The 19,123-nt window shown below is 40.3% G+C and overlaps 1 protein-coding gene across 1 annotated transcript in view; it reads left to right on the forward strand.

The window, feature by feature from the left end:
- Nucleotides 1-19,123, forward strand: part of LOC132823320 (matrin-3-like) — a 92,932-nt gene that overhangs the window by 56,174 nt on the left and 17,635 nt on the right. Inside the window, exons 6-9 of the mRNA XM_060837006.1 lie at nucleotides 8,747-8,820; nucleotides 9,943-10,080; nucleotides 11,434-11,565; nucleotides 17,618-17,758. Coding sequence (XP_060692989.1) covers nucleotides 8,747-8,820; nucleotides 9,943-10,080; nucleotides 11,434-11,565; nucleotides 17,618-17,758 — 485 coding nt within the window. The remainder of the gene's footprint in view (nucleotides 1-8,746; nucleotides 8,821-9,942; nucleotides 10,081-11,433; nucleotides 11,566-17,617; nucleotides 17,759-19,123) is intronic.

Below are 19,123 nucleotides of genomic sequence, written 5' to 3' on the forward strand. Positions count from 1 at the left end.
CTTTTCCAAAGTGCTCACCTATCACAAAATCAAACACCTGGCCAGGTTCATTACTGGCTACCAGATCCAATGTGGCCTCCCCTCTTGTTGGCCCTTCGATATACTGTGTCAGAATACTCTCCTGCACACACTGGACAAAAACTGATCCATCTGACATACTAGATTTATAGCATTTCCAGTCAGTGTTGGGAAAGTTAAAGTCCCCCATAATGGCCACCCTGCTCCTTTCACTCCTGCCCAGATTCTATTACAAATCCTGTCCTCCACGTCCCTGGAACTTTGCAGAGGCCTATATAAAAAAAAAACCTCCCAGCTATGTGACCTCTCCTGTTTCTAACCTCAACCCCTACCACCTCAGTAGACGAGTCCTCATCAAATGTTCTTTCAGCTACTGTTATACTGTCCTTGACTAACAAACCACACTTTCCCTTTTTTACCACCTTTCCTGATCTTAATGAAATGTTAAAACCCTGGAACCTGCAACATCCATCCTGGATTAGTGTGGTGCTGGAAAAGCACAGCAGTTCAGGCAGCATCTGAGGAGCAGGAAAATCGATATTTCAGGCAAAAGCCCTCTCTATTCCTGATGAAGGGCTTTTGCCCGAAATGTCGATTTTCCTGCTCCTTGAATGCTGCCTGAACTGCTGTGCTTTCCAGCACCACTCTAATCCAGAATCTGGTTTCCAAAATCTGCAGTCATTATTTTTACCTAACATCCATTCCTGACCTTGCTCTATCCATGTCTCAGTAATGCCCACAACATCAAAGTTCCAGGTACCTATCCGTGCTGCAAGCTCACCTACTTTATTCCGGATACTCCTAGCGTTGAAGTAGGCGCACATCGTACGAGCTTGCTGTTTGCCAGCACACTCCTGTGACAATGAAATCCTGTCCATGTCCTCCGTACTCTCATCCATCTATGTACTGGAACTACAACACAGGTTCCCAACCTGCTTCTGAACACTTTTAACCATCCTGATTTTTCTTTGTCCTGTAGCAGGTGTTTAAGGGGCTATTCAATTTCTCCCAACTAAAATATATTCTAGAGAGTTAGAAACTTTGTAAAAAGGGTTTAAAAAAAATCCATGGCTAAGCAAGTTAACAATAAGATAAAAACAAGCGCATACCATATGCAAAGGCTAGTGGCAGGGTGGAAGATCAACAGCGGGTTACTTAAAAAAAAGTATAAAAAACAAAGATAAATGAAATGAAACTAGCACAAAATATAAAAATGGGTAGCACAATCTTCTGTAAGTCTATGAAAGGGAAGAAAGCAGCTAAAGTTAATGTTGGTTCCTTGGATGAGACTGGAGTTAATACTGAGGAACTGAAGTGGCAGAGACACTAAACCAATATTTTGTCTTTCACAGTGGAGATGAGTCCCATTCCAATAGTAACAGGTCATGCAGAAGCTCTAGAAAGGGAGGAACTTTGAGCAATCATCATCACTAGTGGGAAAAGTACTGAGTACTTGGGATTGAAGGCAGACAAGCCCCTTGGCCTGATGGCCTATATCCTTGGGTCTGAAAGGAAGTGTCAGTGGAGGTAGTGGATCCATTGGTCATAATATTCAATAATTCCCTGCACATCAAAAAGGTACTTGTGGATTGGAGAAATGCCAATTATAATACCCTTATTCAAAAAGGGAGGCAGGAAGTAGGAACCTATAGACTAATTTGTTATTGGGAAATTGTTAGAATTCACTATTAAGAAAGTAATAGGCATTTGGAAAGTTAAAACACAATCTGTCAAAGGCAGCATGGTTTCTTGAAGGGTAAATCATGATTGACTAATTTGCTAGTGTTCTTTGAAGAAGCAAGATGGATAGTGTAGATCCTTCAGATGTAGAACATCTGGACTCCCAGAAGACATTGATGGGGCCTGCACACAAGGTTGATACACAAAGGTCACATGGTAATTTAGGGGTAATTTATTAACCTGGATATGGGATTGCTAACCATCTTCAGTGGTCTCCAGCATTACAGATACCAGTCTTCAGCGTGTTCAACTCACTCAACGTGATAGCAAGAAACGGTTCGGGACATTGAATGTTGCAAAGGCTAGGGGCCCTGACAAAACCCTGGCTATAATACTTAAGACTTGTGCTCCAGAACTTGCTGCTCCCTGAGCCACACTGTTCCTGTACAGTTAGGACATCTGTCTCTGACATTGTAGAAAATTGCCCAAATATGTCCTGTTCTGAAAAAGCAGGACAAATGCAACCTGACCAGTTAGTGCTCAATCAGTCTACTGTTGATCGAAGATATAATCAATAGTACTGTCAAGTAACGTCTGCCCAGGTCTTAATGATGCCCAGTTTAGGTTCTTCGAGGGCCTCTCAGCTCCTGATCTCATTGTAGCCTTGGTTTAAATATGGTCAGAAGAGCTGAATTCCAGAGGTGAGATGAGAGTGAAAACCATTGCCATTAAGGCTACATTCAGCCAAGTGTAGCATTAAGGAGCCCGAGCAAAACTGGAATCAGTGGATGTCGGGAGCGAAGTCTTTGCTGGTTGGAGTCATTCCTGGTACATAGGAATATGGTGGCGGTTGTTGGAAGTCAGTTGTGTCAGTTTCAGGACATTTTTGCAGGAGTTCCTCAGGGTAGCGTTCTAGGTCCACCCATCTTCAGCTGATTTATCAATGACCTTCCTTCCATCAAAAGGTCAGCAGTGGACGTGTTGGTGATGGTTGACTGTGATCGACACGGTGGCACAGTGAGTTAGCACTGCTCCCTCACAGCGCCAGGGACCCAGGTTCAATCCAGCTTCCACTCTGTCCGTGTGGAGTTTGCACGTTCTCCCAGTGTCCACGTGGGTTTCCTCCGGGTACTCCAGTTTCCTCCCATATTACAAAGATGGGTAGGTTGGTGAGTTGACCATGCAAAATTGACCCATCATGTTCAGGGATATGCAGGCTAGGTGGATTAGTGATGGGAAATGCAGGATTATAGGGAAGGGATGCTCTTCAGAGGGTTAGTGTGGACTCAATGAGTCAAATGGCCTGCTTCCATGCTGTAGGGATTCTGTGATCATAATTTGTGACTCCTCAAATACTGAAGCAGTCCATGTTCAAATGCAGTAAATTCTGAACGGTATCCAGATCTGCGCTGATCAGTGGCATGTAACATTGAAGCTACATAAATGGCAGCTTTTACCATCACCAATAAGAGGCACTCGAACCACCTCCCCTTGACATGCAGTGGTGTTACCATTATTGCATTCCCCACAATCAGCATCCTTGGGGTGACCATTGTCTCAATTGGACAGTTATATAAATACCGTGACTACAAGAGCAAGGAATACTGTGGTGAGTCATTCACCTCCCAACTCCCCAAAGCCTGTCCATCACCTACAAGGCACAAGTCAGGAGTGAGATGGAATATTCCCCACTTACGTGGATGGCTGCAGCTCCAACAATATTCAAGAAGCTTGGCACCATCCAGAAAAAGCAGCCTGTGTGATTGGCAGTATGTTCACTCCCTCCACAACCGAAGCTCAGTACCAGCAGTGTACTATCTACAAGATGTATGGCAGAAGTTCTTTAGAGATCCTCAGACAGCACCTTCCAAATCCGCAATCACTTCCATGAAGAAGGGCAAGGGAACAACACCTGCAAGTTTCCCTCCAAGCCACTTACCATCCAGTCTTGGAAATATATTGCCATTCTTTCACTCTTGCTGGGTGAAAAACCTGAAATTCCCTCCCTGGCATTGTGGGTTAAATGATAGCTGTTGAACTGTAGAGGTTCAAGAAGGCAGCTCACCACCATCTCCTCAAGGGCAGCTAGGGATGGGCAAGAAAGGCTGGCCAGCCAGTGATGCCCACATCCCACAAATGAATAGAAAATACAAAAAGCGGAGTGTCAGGATTATTTGTACCTTTTCCTTGCTTGACGAGGTGTGACTAGTGGGGTTCCACAGCTTTTGATCTTTGGGGCCCCAACTCAAAGTCATGGAGGTACACAGCACAGAAATGGATCCTTCAGTCCAGCTCGTTTATGCTGACCAGATATCCTAAAGAAATGTAGTCTCCTTTGCCAGAACCTAGCCCATATCCCTCTTAAACCCTTCCTGATCATATACCCATCTAGATGTCTTTTAAATGTCGTAATTTACCAGCCTCTACCAGTTCCTTTAGCAGATCATTCCAAACACGTACCACCCTCTGCATGAAAAGGTTTTCCCTTAGATCCATTTGAAATCTTTATCCTCTCACCTTGAACCGGTGCCCTGTAGTTTTTGGGCTCCCCTACCCTATCCTTGATCCTCGTGATTTTGTAACTTCTATAAGGTTACCCCTGTGTCTGTAACACTCCAGGGAAAATAGTTCCAGCTTATTCAGCCACTCCCTCTAGCTCAAACTCTCCAACCGCGACAATATCCTTGTAAATCTTGTCAAGTTTCACAAAATCCTTCCTGTAGCAGGGAGACCAAAATTGCATGCAGTATTCTGACAGTGGCCTAACCAGTGTCCTGTACAGCCACAACATGACCTCCCTACTCCTATATTCAATGTACTGATCAATAAAGGCAAGCATACCAAACACCACCTTCACTATCCTATCTACCTATGATTCCACTTTCAAGGAACTCTGAACCTGCACTCCATGGTGTCTTTGTTTAGCAGTCTTCAGGACTTACCATTAAGTGAATAAGTACTGCCCTTTGCCTTTCCAAACTGCAGCACCTCACATTTATCTAAATAAAGCTCTATCTGCCACTTCACAGCCCAGTTGCCCATCTGATCAAGATCCCGTTGTACTCCTGAGATAGCCACCTTTATTGTACAGTACACCTCCAATTCTGGTGTCATTTTCAAACTTACTAGTATACCTCATGTCATCCAGATCATTAATCTAAATGACGAAAAGCAGTGAACCCAGTACTGATCCTCGTGGCACACCACTGGTCACAGGCCTCCAGTCTGAAAAGCAGCCCTCTACCACACCCTCTGTCTTCTACCTTCGAGCTAGCTGTCCCTCTATTCCTTGTGATCTAACCTTGCTAACCAGCCTATCATGAGGAACCTTGTCCCATGCCTAACTGAAGTCCATACAGATTACCACTCTGCGTTCATCAATCCTCTTTGAGTTTTTTGAAGTAGTAACAATCAAGTTAGTGAGATACGCTTTCCCATGGACAAAACCATGTTGACTATCCCGTGTCAGTTCTTTCCAAAAACGTCAATCCTGTCCCTCAGGATTCTCTAACAACAACCTGTCCATCATTGATGTCAGGCTTATGGGTTTATAGTTGCCTGGCTTTTCCTTATCATCTTTCTTAAATAGTGGCACACGTTAGCCAACTTCCAATCTTCTCGTACCTTGCCTGTGGCTATCGATGATACAGATATCTCAGCAAGGGCCCACCAGGGTACCTTCCCTGGCTTCCCACAGAGTTCTGGAGTGCACTTGATTGGGCCTTGGGGATTTATCCACCTTTGTACATTTGAAGATGTCAAGCACTACCTCCTCTGTAATATGGACATTTCTCAAGATGTTGCTATCTTCCATATCCTTCTCCACAGTAAACACTGATGCAAAATTTTCATTTACTATGTCCTCTTCTCCAACGCAACCCCTCCCCCCATCCCAATCTCATGTGGTTCCACCAATATATGGCCTTGCTGATCTTTCACTCTCTCATTGTCTTTAGTGTATTGGCAGAATCCCTTTGGATTTTCCTCAACCCTATTTTTCAAAGTTATCTCAATTTAGATTAATTATTAGGTTGTTGGGATAGATGATACTACAGCCATTTGCAGATGCCATTAAAATTGGTGAGAAAGTAAGTTGCAATAAAAGTAGTAGAAGAGACGGATAGGTTAGCTGAATGGGTCAAAATTTAGCAGTTGAACTTGAATAAGTGTGAAATTTTCCATTTTAGTCAGAGAAATAGAAAGGCGACTTATCTAAATGGGCTGAAAGTTCAGAAAGCTTCAGTACAGTGAGATCGGAGTGTCCTTGTGCATGAATTGTAGAAAATTAGTATGCAGGAAGGCAAGTGGAATTTCGACATTTATTGTTAAAGGAGTAGAGTGTAAAAGTAGGGAAGTGTTGATGCAGCTGTACAAGGCATTAGTGAGACTGCCATATTCTAGGCGCAAATAGTTTTGGCCTCCTTACTTGAGGGAAGTAGTTGCATTGGCAGCAGTTCAGAGGAGGTTCCAGATTGATTCCAGCGGTGAGGAATTGCCAATTATTACAAGTAATCCTTATGTTTTATTGACTTTGTCAAATTTCCTGTCAACCTGTTCTGCTCCAGAGAAAACAGCCCTAGTTTTTCTAGCCTTTCCTTATAGCTCATACCCTCTAATCCAGATAGCATTCTGGTTAACTTCTTCTGTATTCTCTCTAAAGCTTAATCTTTCCACAAAATCTAGTTCAGCTGGATCAGACTTTTGATCTTTATGGATCACTTCCAGTTACCTTGAATGATCTACCCTTTGAAGGAATGTGCCCCATTCATATACTGTTTCGCTATGTAAGGCTGTATCTGTGCACAAAAATGTGGATGTTTATAGAAACCATGGGTGGTTGTTTATCCCATTTCTGATCTTTTGACCTTAATCTTTGTTCGAGTGTCTTTGTTTTTAGTCCTTCGAATGAGAGAACCACCTGGCTTAGCAGGCTTTTTATTTTGTGATAACTTAGCAATTGACCCATTATTTAGGCAGAGCGTCTCTTGACCTGAGTGTATGTCATTCTTAATATTTAAGTTTCCAGGCTGTCTTTATTTAATCATTCCTCCATATTCATTGTCAAGCTAAAATGTTAAAGCAAATGCATGCTGGGCCACTTCGAATCAATTTTAAAATATTCTAGTCAGAAGCAAGTCAAGGTAACACCGAAAAGTTTTATTCAGCCTCCCAACAGGTCATCTCTGAATGGCACTGATCTAAGTTATTCTGATTCATTTTAGCAAAAAGGGAATGTCCTTTGCTGCAAAGGTAAATTAAGCTTTCGTTAGAAAGCTGTTCCTTGATGACTAAAGAACTGCTTTCCTCCTTTTCCAGGATCTGAGAACACTATTTGCCAGTCTCATTGACATGAAGGCACATATTGAGTTCGAAGAATACCCATGTAATTGTCCCTAATTGCCAGAGTGTGCTTTCAATACAGCATACTGTTAGTTAACCTGATCCCAGTGTCTGTAAGATTATCATGAAACATTAACCTGTGTTGGAGCTTTCCTGTGACCTGGGAACCTGGGCAACAGATGTAATGGTCATTAAAAAAGTAATGTTGGTTTGATTTTCCAAACTTCATTTGATTTTTGGAAAGTCCAATTAGATTAGAAGATAGTAAATGTTATTCCTTTATTCAAAAATAGAGGGAAGCAGGGAGCTACAGACCAGTTAGCTTAACATCTGCTCGAGGAAAATTTAAAAGCTAATATTAAATGAGTCATAGGATGTTTCTGTAAGTTTAAGGTTGTTGAGCAGAGTTGACATGCTTTAAAGGCACTTCTTTGTGTTTTATTTTTGTACCTGTCTGTTTATTCAAGGGAGAGTTTTACAAATGGATTGGAGTTTTAACTAGTCGAGTTAAATTACAGTGGTTTGTACATGTTTAGCTGTGGTTAGAAGTTAGTTACTTGTAGTAATTGGCAATCCTTGGTAAATACAGAAATCTGGTCTGTGCTTTGACACCATGGGTCTTAAAGTCTCAAATTCTATGTACTTGATAAACTTTTTTGATTTCTGGGACTACTCTGGGAATAGCAAGGCTTGATTTTCAGTATGCCACTCCAGTGAGACATAACTGCTTTGTGATAAGGCAACTATGTTTAACCAGTTTCTTAGTGTTAGATGATTACGAGGAACAGGAGCAGCCATACATTATTATCATACCTGATTCTCTGTCTCAATTCTATGTTCCCACTTTTTACCCATATCCTTGAGGTATTTAAAATCTTTAAAAAAACATTTTCCTGAATGTATTCAGTGACATGGCCCCCGCAGCCTTCTATGGTAGAGTATTGCACAGGTTTGTGATCCTTTGGCTGAAGAAATCTTTCCTCACCTCAGTCCTAAGTGGTGTCCTCTGGTTCTAGACTCCAGATCATTCTCCCTAAATCCAATCGGTACAGCCCTGTTAGAATTTTATATATTTCAATAAACACCTCTCTCATCCTTCTAAATTTAAGAAAATCAATCTCATCCTAGATCAACATAAAAAGTGAATGAATTGTGGATGCTGGAAGTCACAAACAAAAACAGAAGTTGCTGGACAAACTTGGTGTGTCTGGTGCATCTGAAGAGAAATCTTGAGTTAACGTTTATGGTCCAGTGACCTTCCTCTGAACTTAGATGGCAATAGCTTCTTGTTAAGGGATGGAAGATTATGCATGTAATTGGGAATGTTATAATCAGACCAACCATGATCTTAGTGAATAGCAGAATGGGCTTGAGGGACTGAATGGTCTATTCCTGCATCTTGTTATTTGTATGCTTGAATAGAGGGAGAATGTTAAGATTTGTTGGAATTCCATATAAAAATGTTTCTTGATCATGAGAGGTCAATTTGAGGAAGATGGATGTTATAGACAGCATGGTCATTAGTTATATCCAGTAAGAAAGGCTTACACCATTAAGTGTAAATCAAGCAGAAGGCAGTATGCATCCTAAAGTTACTATCATATCAGGTTCATAATGCAAATAAAATAAAAGAAGGCGAGGAAAATTGAGAAGATACAAATGCAAGTTTTTTTTATAGTAACATTGCTTAATTATTTCTGTGTTTTAGCTTCAAGTCGCAAAGGTCCTATGGATAACAAGCAAGGAAACAACACTCAGAGGCTGCAGAAGCCATCCAGAATGGTTGGTGTTTCACACTCTTATAAGATTTTTGTATTGAAGGTATTCATGTTGAATAAAGTCTAGTTTTGGACAACCCTGATATTTCATAATGAGAAATTAATAAGAGGAGTATCTTAGTTCCTTCAGCTTATCTTTATCATGGGTGTAGTAGTGGTGGTCATTCTAAGTTATACGGGATTGTGATTGTGATTCAATATCTAGTTCTCTACATGGTACGCTTCTGACCTTGAAATATGTTTGTGGTCAAAACACTAAACGCATGTCTATAAAAATGGTAAAATGTGAAACACTGAGTTATTTTCTATAATTAATTTTTGCGTAAGTGTAGAACAGGGTTGACAGATGTGACATGGCTTTCTCATGTTGTATCACCACAAAGTTGTACAGCCTCATGTGTCCCTTCAGAAAGTAAGTTGTGTGTATATATCAAAGAATAATCTAGAACACAAGGCTCAGAAAATTTGGAATTGAATCTCAGCATGGCTGGTGGGGAAATTAAATTTGAAAAACAAAATTGGAATAAAATAAAACCAGTCTAATGACGACATTTGACCACTTTCAGTTGTCAAAAGCACTCACCTGATTCACTGATATTATTTAGGGATGGAAATTTGTCATTCTTACAGTCTAGTCTCGATCCACAACAATGTGGTTGACTCCTCTGAGAAATTAGTGTGAGCTAAATGCTGGCCTAGCCAATAATGCTCATATCTCATGAATTTCTTTGTTTAGCATCAGTGTTCTACAGGATCACTCTTCCACACTGGTGAAACAGTTCATAGTTGGACTTGGGCAAATTCTTTATGCAAGTTCATTACATGTAGAAAGCCGTCTACACCCAGAGTGTTGGTGTATTTAGAGTGGAATTTTCTGTGTTTATTTTTTATGCCCATTGAGATCAAGATTGTATTTGGTTAAGGATTCTATTATTTTTAATGTCTCCAATCTGTTGATCACCTGGCATGGTTCAGCTGATATTTGTACGTGATATTATATTAGAGATTTTGAACAAACAAAGACAATCTATGAAGAATTTATTTCATTTTTCAAGACTTTTAAATTTTATTGTTATAAGTTTGAGTAAGATGTCTCTTAATGCTAAGTCCTTTTCTCCTGATTTAGAATGTAAGTGATGAGCCTGGCCGAGTTGTTCACATTAGTGAATTGCAGCGAGGTAGATGTACGAATCGTGATCTAATCAAGCTGGCTGAACCTTTTGGGAAGGTTACAAACTACTTACTAATAAAGTCAAAGGGTGAGGTAAGCACGAACATGCCTAGGTTGTCATACCTCAGTGTTGTGTTGAGACATATGGGGATTTAATAATCATTCTAGGTATAAAAAAGACAGTTTATTTCAATAAGAAAATTAGTGAATTATGATACAAAATCATGAAATTTTTGCGATAAGAAAAGGCTATTCAGCTCAAAAAAACTCAGACTTCATGTTCTCTAGTTCACTTGACCTATCACTTAAACTTTCTTGAGCTCTACTTTCTCCAATCTTCATCCTGTTAATCCACTGGGCAGGCTAAACTTGATTCGTTGTTTTATTTTTGCCTCATCTACGGCATTTAATACTCAACAAACCGTAACCCTGTTAATTGTTTCAGAAAATCTCTCCTCATAGTGAAGTCCCAGTAACTTTTGGGTTATTCTTTTTCTTTCTTTCACCTCGATAAATATACAAGGCATTTGAAGAATGCCAGCCAATATTGTGCAGTGCTTAAAAGCACCAGTGACCTTAAAGCACAGCACAACCTGCATAAACTTTTCTACACTTTGTTTTTTAATGTTGTTTCAACATTGAAATTGATGGTCTATTGTCAGTCAAATGACATTGTTGTGAGCAATGGTCCCTTTCAGAATTAGCTGGCAGCTCATGCTCATTAAGGAGTATGCCATATGGTACATTGATAATGACCCTACTCTGAGGCAGGAGGCCAGCGTTCAGGTCCCACTGCCCCAAAAGTATGCCACACATCCTTGGGTAGGTTGATTTCAAAACAATGTTGTAGTGGCAGTGTCCCTACCTCCGGACCCAGGTGGTCTGGGTTTAAGTTACACCTGCTCCAGAGCTATGTAATACTATCTCTGAACAGGTTGCATGGAAGTATCAAGGGTTGGTTTGTTACAGTTTGGACTTGGTCAGAAAGGGGCGCAAATAGTAGAGTTTGAACTGAAGTATCAAATGCAAATAACATATGGAAGACAGGCTATCTTCTGCAATTGGTAAATGGATGACTAGCAACCTAATATCCCCAATAGTTTCCTGGACTAATACCATTCAGTTTGTCGGGGATTCTTGTGACACAGTGGTAGTGTTGCTAACTCTGGGCCAGAAGGTCTACGTTCAAGTTTCATTTTCCATGGAAGGGCAACATAACATGAATAAGTGGAATGTTTAAAATAATTTTTGCTTTTTTCTCTTTCATTGTGTAGAGCTATTATGTTTTCGTCTCACCTCACTGTATTACCATTTGCTTTCGTTTATTATTTATTCAAATATTTTAATATTTTGCCTTGAATATTTATTTGGAGTTGGTCATAAAAAAATTAACAGAGGATTGTGGGAATCTACTTGCATTCAGTATTTGTATTTTTTTAATTGTAGGGATTTGTGGAATTGGCATATCCTGAAGCAACTCAAGCCATGGTGAAGTTTTACCAGATGAAACCAACATTTATTGATGGCAATGCCGTCAGAGTGGAACTCTCCCAGAAATATAAAAAGCTGACTATAATGGTATTTTATTTATAACTGATGTGTGAAAGTTAATAGCTTTATTTATATTTATACAGGTATACTTCCACGTAAGTATGGTTTATTTGATTCAGAGCCATGGATATTAAACATGCAAAAGAATTCCTCAAGCATGCGAGTTAATAGCATTTCATTGCAGACAATCAAAATAATCAGTTTGAACCTCTGCACAGTATCCAAATATGGATAAGTATGATTCATATTCACCAATAACTGTTTGGGCCTAAATTTGCTATTTCAGATACTTCATAAGGTTATTTTCAGGTTCAGTGTGAAACTTAATTAGTGATAGTTTAACTTTTATGGATATCATGTAAGGCCTCACTATCTTTCAGAATTGCAACGTCAACACACAGTTACAAATCCTTAACTGTCTTACTATATTGCACCTTCGGAATCTGACTACCCAATGCTTTCTTTTCACCTCTGTAATTGTTTACTGCAAGCTGCAGGGCCACAACATTTAATAAAGGCATAAATGGTCAGTTTCCTGTTCCACCTCTGGGCCTTGACCACTATCTTGGACGTTGTGCATCTTCTTCTGCACATCAAGAGAGAAATTGTAACAATAATGCCTTCAAGTTTGTGGGGGGTGTGACATTTGTTGGCAGCAGTAATCCTCAGTTTGCTCCTCATTATGCAACGTCTTGGAGTTGACTATCCCCCACCCCGAACTTTCATAACTCGTGTTGTCTTGCAGTGTGACATGTATACTCGATGCCTCCATGTACTTGAGGAACACACAAGATAATGCAATAGCAGACTGATGTCAGGTTTATATCCATCTCCAGAATGGTTAGCCATTTTGGCAGTGTGATGATCTTTGGATCACCTCAGAGCTGCTGCCCTCTGCTGCAACCAAGTCCAGGCTGCTTATTTTCTGGCTGAGATTTCTTTTCCCATCGAGGGGTGAGGGACCTCCCAATTATCATTTACAGCCTGAAGAAGGAGCTGCAGAGAGTCATCATCAAACTTAGGTCTGTCATAGAGATGTACAGCATGGAAACAGACACTTCGGTCCAACCCATCCATGCCAACCAGATATCCCAACCCAATCTAGTCCCACCTGCTAGCGCCAGGCCCATATCCCTCCAAACCCTTCCTATTCATATACCCATCCAAATGCCTTTTAAATGTTGCAATTGTACCAGCCTCCACCACATCCTCTGGCAGCTCATTCCATAAAAGTACCACCCTCTGCATGAAAAAGCTGCCCCTTAGGTCTCTTTTATATCTTGCTCCTCTCACCCTAAACCTATGCCCTTTGGGTCTGGACTCCCCAACCCCAGGGAAAAGATTTTCTCTATTAATCCTATCCATGCCCCTCATAATTTTGTTACACCTCGATAAGGTCACCCCTCAGCCTCTGACGCTCCAGGGCTAACAGCCCCAGCCTGCTCAGCCTCTCCCTGTAGCTCAGATCCTCCAACCCTGGCAACATCCTTGTAAATCTTTTCTGAACTCTTTCAAGTTTCACAACATCTTTCCGATGGGAAGGAGATGAGAATTGCACGCAATATTCTGACAGTGGCCTATGCAATGTCCTGTACAGCCGCAACATGACCTCCCAACTCCTGTACTCAATACTCTGACCAATAAAGGAAAGCATACCAAAAGTGCCTTTACTATCCTATCTACCTGTGATCCACTTTCAAGGACTCTTTCAAGAACCTACACTCCAAGGTCTCTTTGTTCAGCAACACTCCCCAAGACCTTCCCATTAAGTGTATAAGTCCTGCTAAGATTTGCTTTCCCAAAATGCAGCACCTTGCATTTATCTGAATTAAACTCCATCTGCCACTTCTCAGCCCATTGGCCCATGTGGTCCAGATCCTGTTGTAATTTGAGGTAACCCTCTTTGCTGTTCACTACACCTCCAATTTTGGTGTCATCTGCAAACTTATTAACTGTACCTCTTACGCTCACATCCAAGTCAGTTATGTATATGACAAAAAGTAGAGGGCCCAGCCCCGATCCTTGTGGCACTCCACTGGTCACAGGCCCTCCAGTCTGAAAAACAACTCTCCACCACCACCCTCTGTCTTCTACCTTTAAGCCAGTTCTGTATCCAAATGGTTAGTTCTCCCTGTATTCCATGAGGTCTAACCTTGCTAATCAGTTCTCCTTGGTCTGGAACCCTTCCCAACACTTAGCTCTGTTCTCTTTGCTGTTTGTAGAGAGAGAATAGAGATTTAGAGTTCTGTTTTTTTTTGTTTTCCTAAACATTTTATATTCATTAGAGGAATGGATCAGCTGTGTTTACATTTTCTTTCCCTCCTAGTAAAGGTTTCAAAACTAGCAAAATAGTTAGAACCAAACACTTTTCCCCCAAAATAATTCAGAGAAATTTAAATGCCACCTTAGACCTCAAAACGATAATTTTTGGTGCAGCTTTTGCACCAGCATGTCACGGGTCCCTTTAGAGTCACTAAAAATGTAACTGATTTCACGTTACTGGATTGCCCCCTCGCCTCAGACACCCAACCTTTGTTTATTGACTGGGCAAGCTGTCCCCCTTCCTGAATGTAATTGGCCAGTTTCCCAAGGAACAGCCATTAATTGGAAGCTAAAAACATTGTTGACTGTCTTTCAAAGTCGGGGGTGGGAATTGGTGATGCCCACACTTTAGAATGGGCTCCCACCCACAGTTGGGAAGCATTAAATTCAGCCAGTGGTGTTGGTCAGGAAGCCACTAGCAAAATTTAGAGGCATACAGTTATGTTTTGAAATTGGTGTGAAGCAGATATTTTAAAAGTGACAAAATGGTTGTATGCTTTTTTGTAATTGGATTCAGCATTCACATTGAGTCAAATTGTCATGGCTTAAAAGTTAGAAGAAAATGGTCAGAAAATTAGTTAGTAGATCCCTGAACTGGCAATCAGTCAGCATTGAACAATTCTGCCTGTACTACTCACAAGTGCTGATCTTGTTTTATTCCATAAAACTAGGAATCTGTCTGAAAGTGAATGCAATGATTCAGTCCTTTCAAAGCAGGTAGGTCCGTTTGATCCCTGGAAAGATCATATTGAGCTGTAAATATGGTTGCTATCTTGACCATCTGAAATTTCTACCCAATGAATGTGGATAGACAATGTCAACTTTTAAAGAAGACTCATGAATGCTATCAAGTTCTTTCAGGTATTGGAAATGTATAGCCAGAAAAGGGTGAGCTATTTGACAGGGTGAGACAGCATTATTAGTTTGCTGGATCCCATGAATTTTGGAGCAACTTGAGGGCTCAACTTAATGCATCACTTTGGATTTCTTCTATGAGGATCAGAAAATAAGTACCCACTGGAGCTCAAAGAAGTTGATTAAGCTGCAGAATGTTTAATTAACTTCAGTGAGAAATACTGATACCTGCTGGTGTTCCTTACCCTGGTTATATCACCATAATAACTTTTATCCCCTGAACTTCATATGAAAGTTTGAGCTGACCCAACCTGGCATGTAATTAAGTTTAGTGATGTAATGACCAAAGACACATCTAGCATGTGGTTTGTGAAACGTAAGTTAGTAACATTCATGTTATTAGCCCACTTTAATTCCTGATGACTTAAGATAAAGCAGATCATCAGTTGAGCTTTTGCTCAAAGCGGTTAATAGTTAGCTTATCATGTTATTACTGAAATTTACTTATGAGTAAAGAGAGAGTTATTAAGAATAGTGTAGAAACATCAGGAGTTAAATGAGTATAGCCAAGACAAAAGATGCAAGTCCCACTGCAGTATCTTGGGGTCATGTTGCTTGAGTTCATTGGTGCTGAGGCAAAGAGATTGACACTTCAATTCTGATCCAGTAGCTATGGTAGCTTCCTGTATTTGGTGTTTTGTTATGCGCATGGACAAATAGGACAACAGATTTTGGGAGAGATGAAACTCCTGACTTCGGGTCCCGCAAGTGTGCACTTTTAACTGTTATGTTAATTTACAGCAGGTCATTGCATGTTTCAAGATGCCTCTTTTTTGCCCTTGTTCACTCTGTTGAACTGCTCAGATGGTGTTTCTTGATGTCTGCATTGCAAATTGGCTGTATGGTCAGTTTTGTATAGTTTCAACTTGGAAAAATACTTATTGCAGAGTGATGAGTAGCTGAGAGTGCGGATTTGTCCAGATATTAGGGTTAGACTCGGCTGAATCAATCACCTTTTCAGATGTTGTTGTAATCGAATTGAATGGCTCCCACTTTTACGTTTGTAGTAAGAACAACTTCTACAACTGAAAATGACCCATTGTGCTGCACATGGCTAGACACATCTAAACACTTGCCTGTGCAATTTGAGACACAGCTAGTGCAGTTCATTAGGCTTTGAAAGTAGACTGTAATAGCCTGGTTGCCTGTGGTCTCCATCTTGATATCTTTTATTTCCAATTTGTTAAAGAAAAATCTACACAATCAGTCAATGCAGTCATAACGAGTGACAATAGCGAGAATTGTGAAGATGATGACTTTGCTGAGTTTTGATTCTATAATTCAGTTAGGAAGGAATTATGATTTGGTGATGATAAAGAAATAGCAGTTATCCATTTCAGAATAGCTGCATGTTGCATGTGATGGTGGTATTGTGCAACAGCACCATAAATGGTAGTTGCTGCTGCTGAAGAAATCTCGTTGAGCTATATCAAGATGTTTGAAAATGATATGCAACGCATCAATATGCACTCATTCATGTGTTTTGCCCAAAACTGTTGACTGGTCTGAGAAAAATTTGAAACATTTGTTTGTATATTAGTTATGAAGATGATGACACATAATATTCAAAGAAAACCCTATTATTGTGAAATTGAAGTATAAAATTTAAATTTCATGATTCTTGTCTTTACTCTTAAAATCAATTGGAAGCTATTGTAACCTCATCCTCTCGGACCGAATAAAATTTGGCTATGTTTGGAAAATCACTTGAAGTATACTTTTATAAATCCTGCTTGCATCCTCTAAATTCTCAATTCATTGTCACCTTTAATATAGTTTTTTTTTAGTGTGCAGCTGTTTTGCAATATACTTTAGTTTAAAATGGATTAAAGCATGGGTGTTGTGAACCCCCATCACAATAGCACTCCCTTGTATTTAGTTGCTAAAGAGCAAAAATAAAAGTCAATCATGGCTGAACCCTTCAGTCAAAATGGAATTTGGGCCTGGGCCTTGTGATAAATTGTGTTTATATGGGGTTCCAAAGTGAAGAATAAGCTTTGTTTTGTACATACTTCAGACTTCTCTGCCATGCAGTGATTCTTATTCTGTGCTTTTCTGATGCCTCGATGATGATGCCTTTTTTCCACTTGAGGCAGGGTGGAGATTTTAAAAATAAAAGGGGAGGCAATGGCCTAATAGTATTTTTGCGAGACTGTTAATCCAGGCACCCAGGTGATCTTCTGGAGATTTGGATTCGAATTCTGCCGTGACAGGTGGTGGATATCGAAATCACTAAGAATCTGGTATCAAATGATGACCATGGTTTTTTATTTCTTTACAATTGACAATCTCGTTCACCACTACCCTTTTAGAGAGGAACACTGCCATCCTCTCCTTTTCTGGCCTACATATGACTCCAAATCCACAGCAATCCTACATCATAGGAATGAATTTTGAAAATCGATTATTTTACGTACTAGCTCATTCTAATCCTTGCTGAAAATTGTAGTAAATGAAGATGAGGGGTTTGGAGCCTGGTCTGCTATCTGAGCGTTCCTACTTTGAAAATGTTTACAACAGCATTGATACATTAGAAATAGGAGCAGGCGTAGACATGAGTAATAGGGCCCTTATACCTCACCTTTTTAAATTTGCCTCGAAAGTATGTTATATGGGTATTGTTGGAAAGTCATAAACTAATTTTGTAAATCTTTGACTTGAATTTCTGGTTTGGCTGAAAGTCTAATTGTTCTCTAATTTGTGGTGCCGGGTAGTTGGTGGAGAAAGGGAAATGGTGAGATGTGTTTTTAGCTTGAAGATATCCAGGATGTTTCACTCAGTAGGTTCAACTGTCAAGTATTGAGGATTATGTTTAAATATTTTTCCATGCTTTCACACTTAGGGCAAAGAAAGTGAAGAACGAAGCCGGGTCGTCCACATCAGCAACTTGCCTTCTGTTGGCTATTCTGATTCAGAAATTGTATGCCTTGGTATGCCCTTTGGAAAAGTGACCAACTACTTACTGATGAGAGTTAAAAATCAGGTACTGTAGGATTAAAGTACTAGCAGTAATATGAAATATTTTGTTAATATTCATCATTTTAAGTCAGTCAAATAATCATTCACATTTGATTATTTTGACTATTTGTTTGGCACTTCTACCTTGAAAAATGAATAGGCATTTACAAGGAGGAGAAATTTCAGTTATTTGATAACATTTTGACTTTTAGATACTGGAATTCTGCTTGTTTTATTTTTATTTCCATACTCTCCCTTCACTCACCCTCCTGATCTTCTTTCTTGGTCCCTCAACCTTTCCACAACCTACCTGCCTAGCCCAGCCTGTAGGAGAGTGTGTTCTGCTAGTGGCAATGTGATGGAGCTATGGAGTTCAAGGTCAGCAAGCACAAGTCTCGATATTTTGGGACAGAGGGGCACAGAGCAGCAGAACCCAATGCTCCGTGAAGTTTGGCAATGCAGAAGGAAGGAAAAGTGGAGGACCGACTAGATTTGGGAAGTGGGCTAGTTAGTAGGAGGAAGAGGGTAACGTGGAGGAAGAGAACTGGTTGTTGTGTGTTCAGAGGGGTTTCACTGAGTCTCTGTTACCAGGGAGTATGGAGATCTTGGCTGAAAACCGCATAAAGTCATAGAAATATACAGCATGGAAACTAAATCCTTTGATCCGTGTCGGCCAGATATCCTAAATAAATCTAGTCCCATCTGTTAGCATTTGGCGCACGTCCCTCTAAACCGTTCCTATTCATATCCCCATCCAAATGTCTTTTAAATGTAGTACTAGCCTCCACCATTTCACCTGGCAGCTCATTCCATGTACACACCACACTCAGCGTGAAAACATTGCCCCTTAGATCCCTTTGAAATCTTTCCCCTCTCACTTTAAACCTATGCCCTCTAGTTCTGGACTCACCCACCCCAGCGAAAATACCTTGTCTGTTTACCCTGTCCATTCCCCTCATGATTTTATAAACCTCAATAAAGTCACTCCTCAGCCTCTGATTCTCTAGGGAAAATAGCCCCAGTTTATGTAGTCTCTCCCTATAGCTCAAACCCTTGAACCTGGTCAACGTTCTTATAAATATTTTCTGAACCCTTTGTACATTTTTACAGAGTACTGCCATAGCATAGATTTCCTATCTACAGAACAACCTCGATTATCCGAACATAACGACAGGGGATATTTTGTTCGGATAATGTGTTTACTGGACCTTGAGACCCTTGTTCAGATAATCCGGAATTTGGATAATTGATGTTCTGATAACCAAAGTTGTTCTATGTATGTTGATTTGTAATGTGCATATGTTTTAAGTGGTAGTGGTCTGCTGTCCTTGCCATGCGGATGCTCCCACAATTCAGTTAGGAAGGAATTATGATTCAGTGATGAAGAAGA

Source organism: Hemiscyllium ocellatum, chromosome 16 (genome assembly GCF_020745735.1).
Source record: "Hemiscyllium ocellatum isolate sHemOce1 chromosome 16, sHemOce1.pat.X.cur, whole genome shotgun sequence".
Lineage (NCBI taxonomy): Eukaryota > Metazoa > Chordata > Chondrichthyes > Orectolobiformes > Hemiscylliidae > Hemiscyllium > Hemiscyllium ocellatum.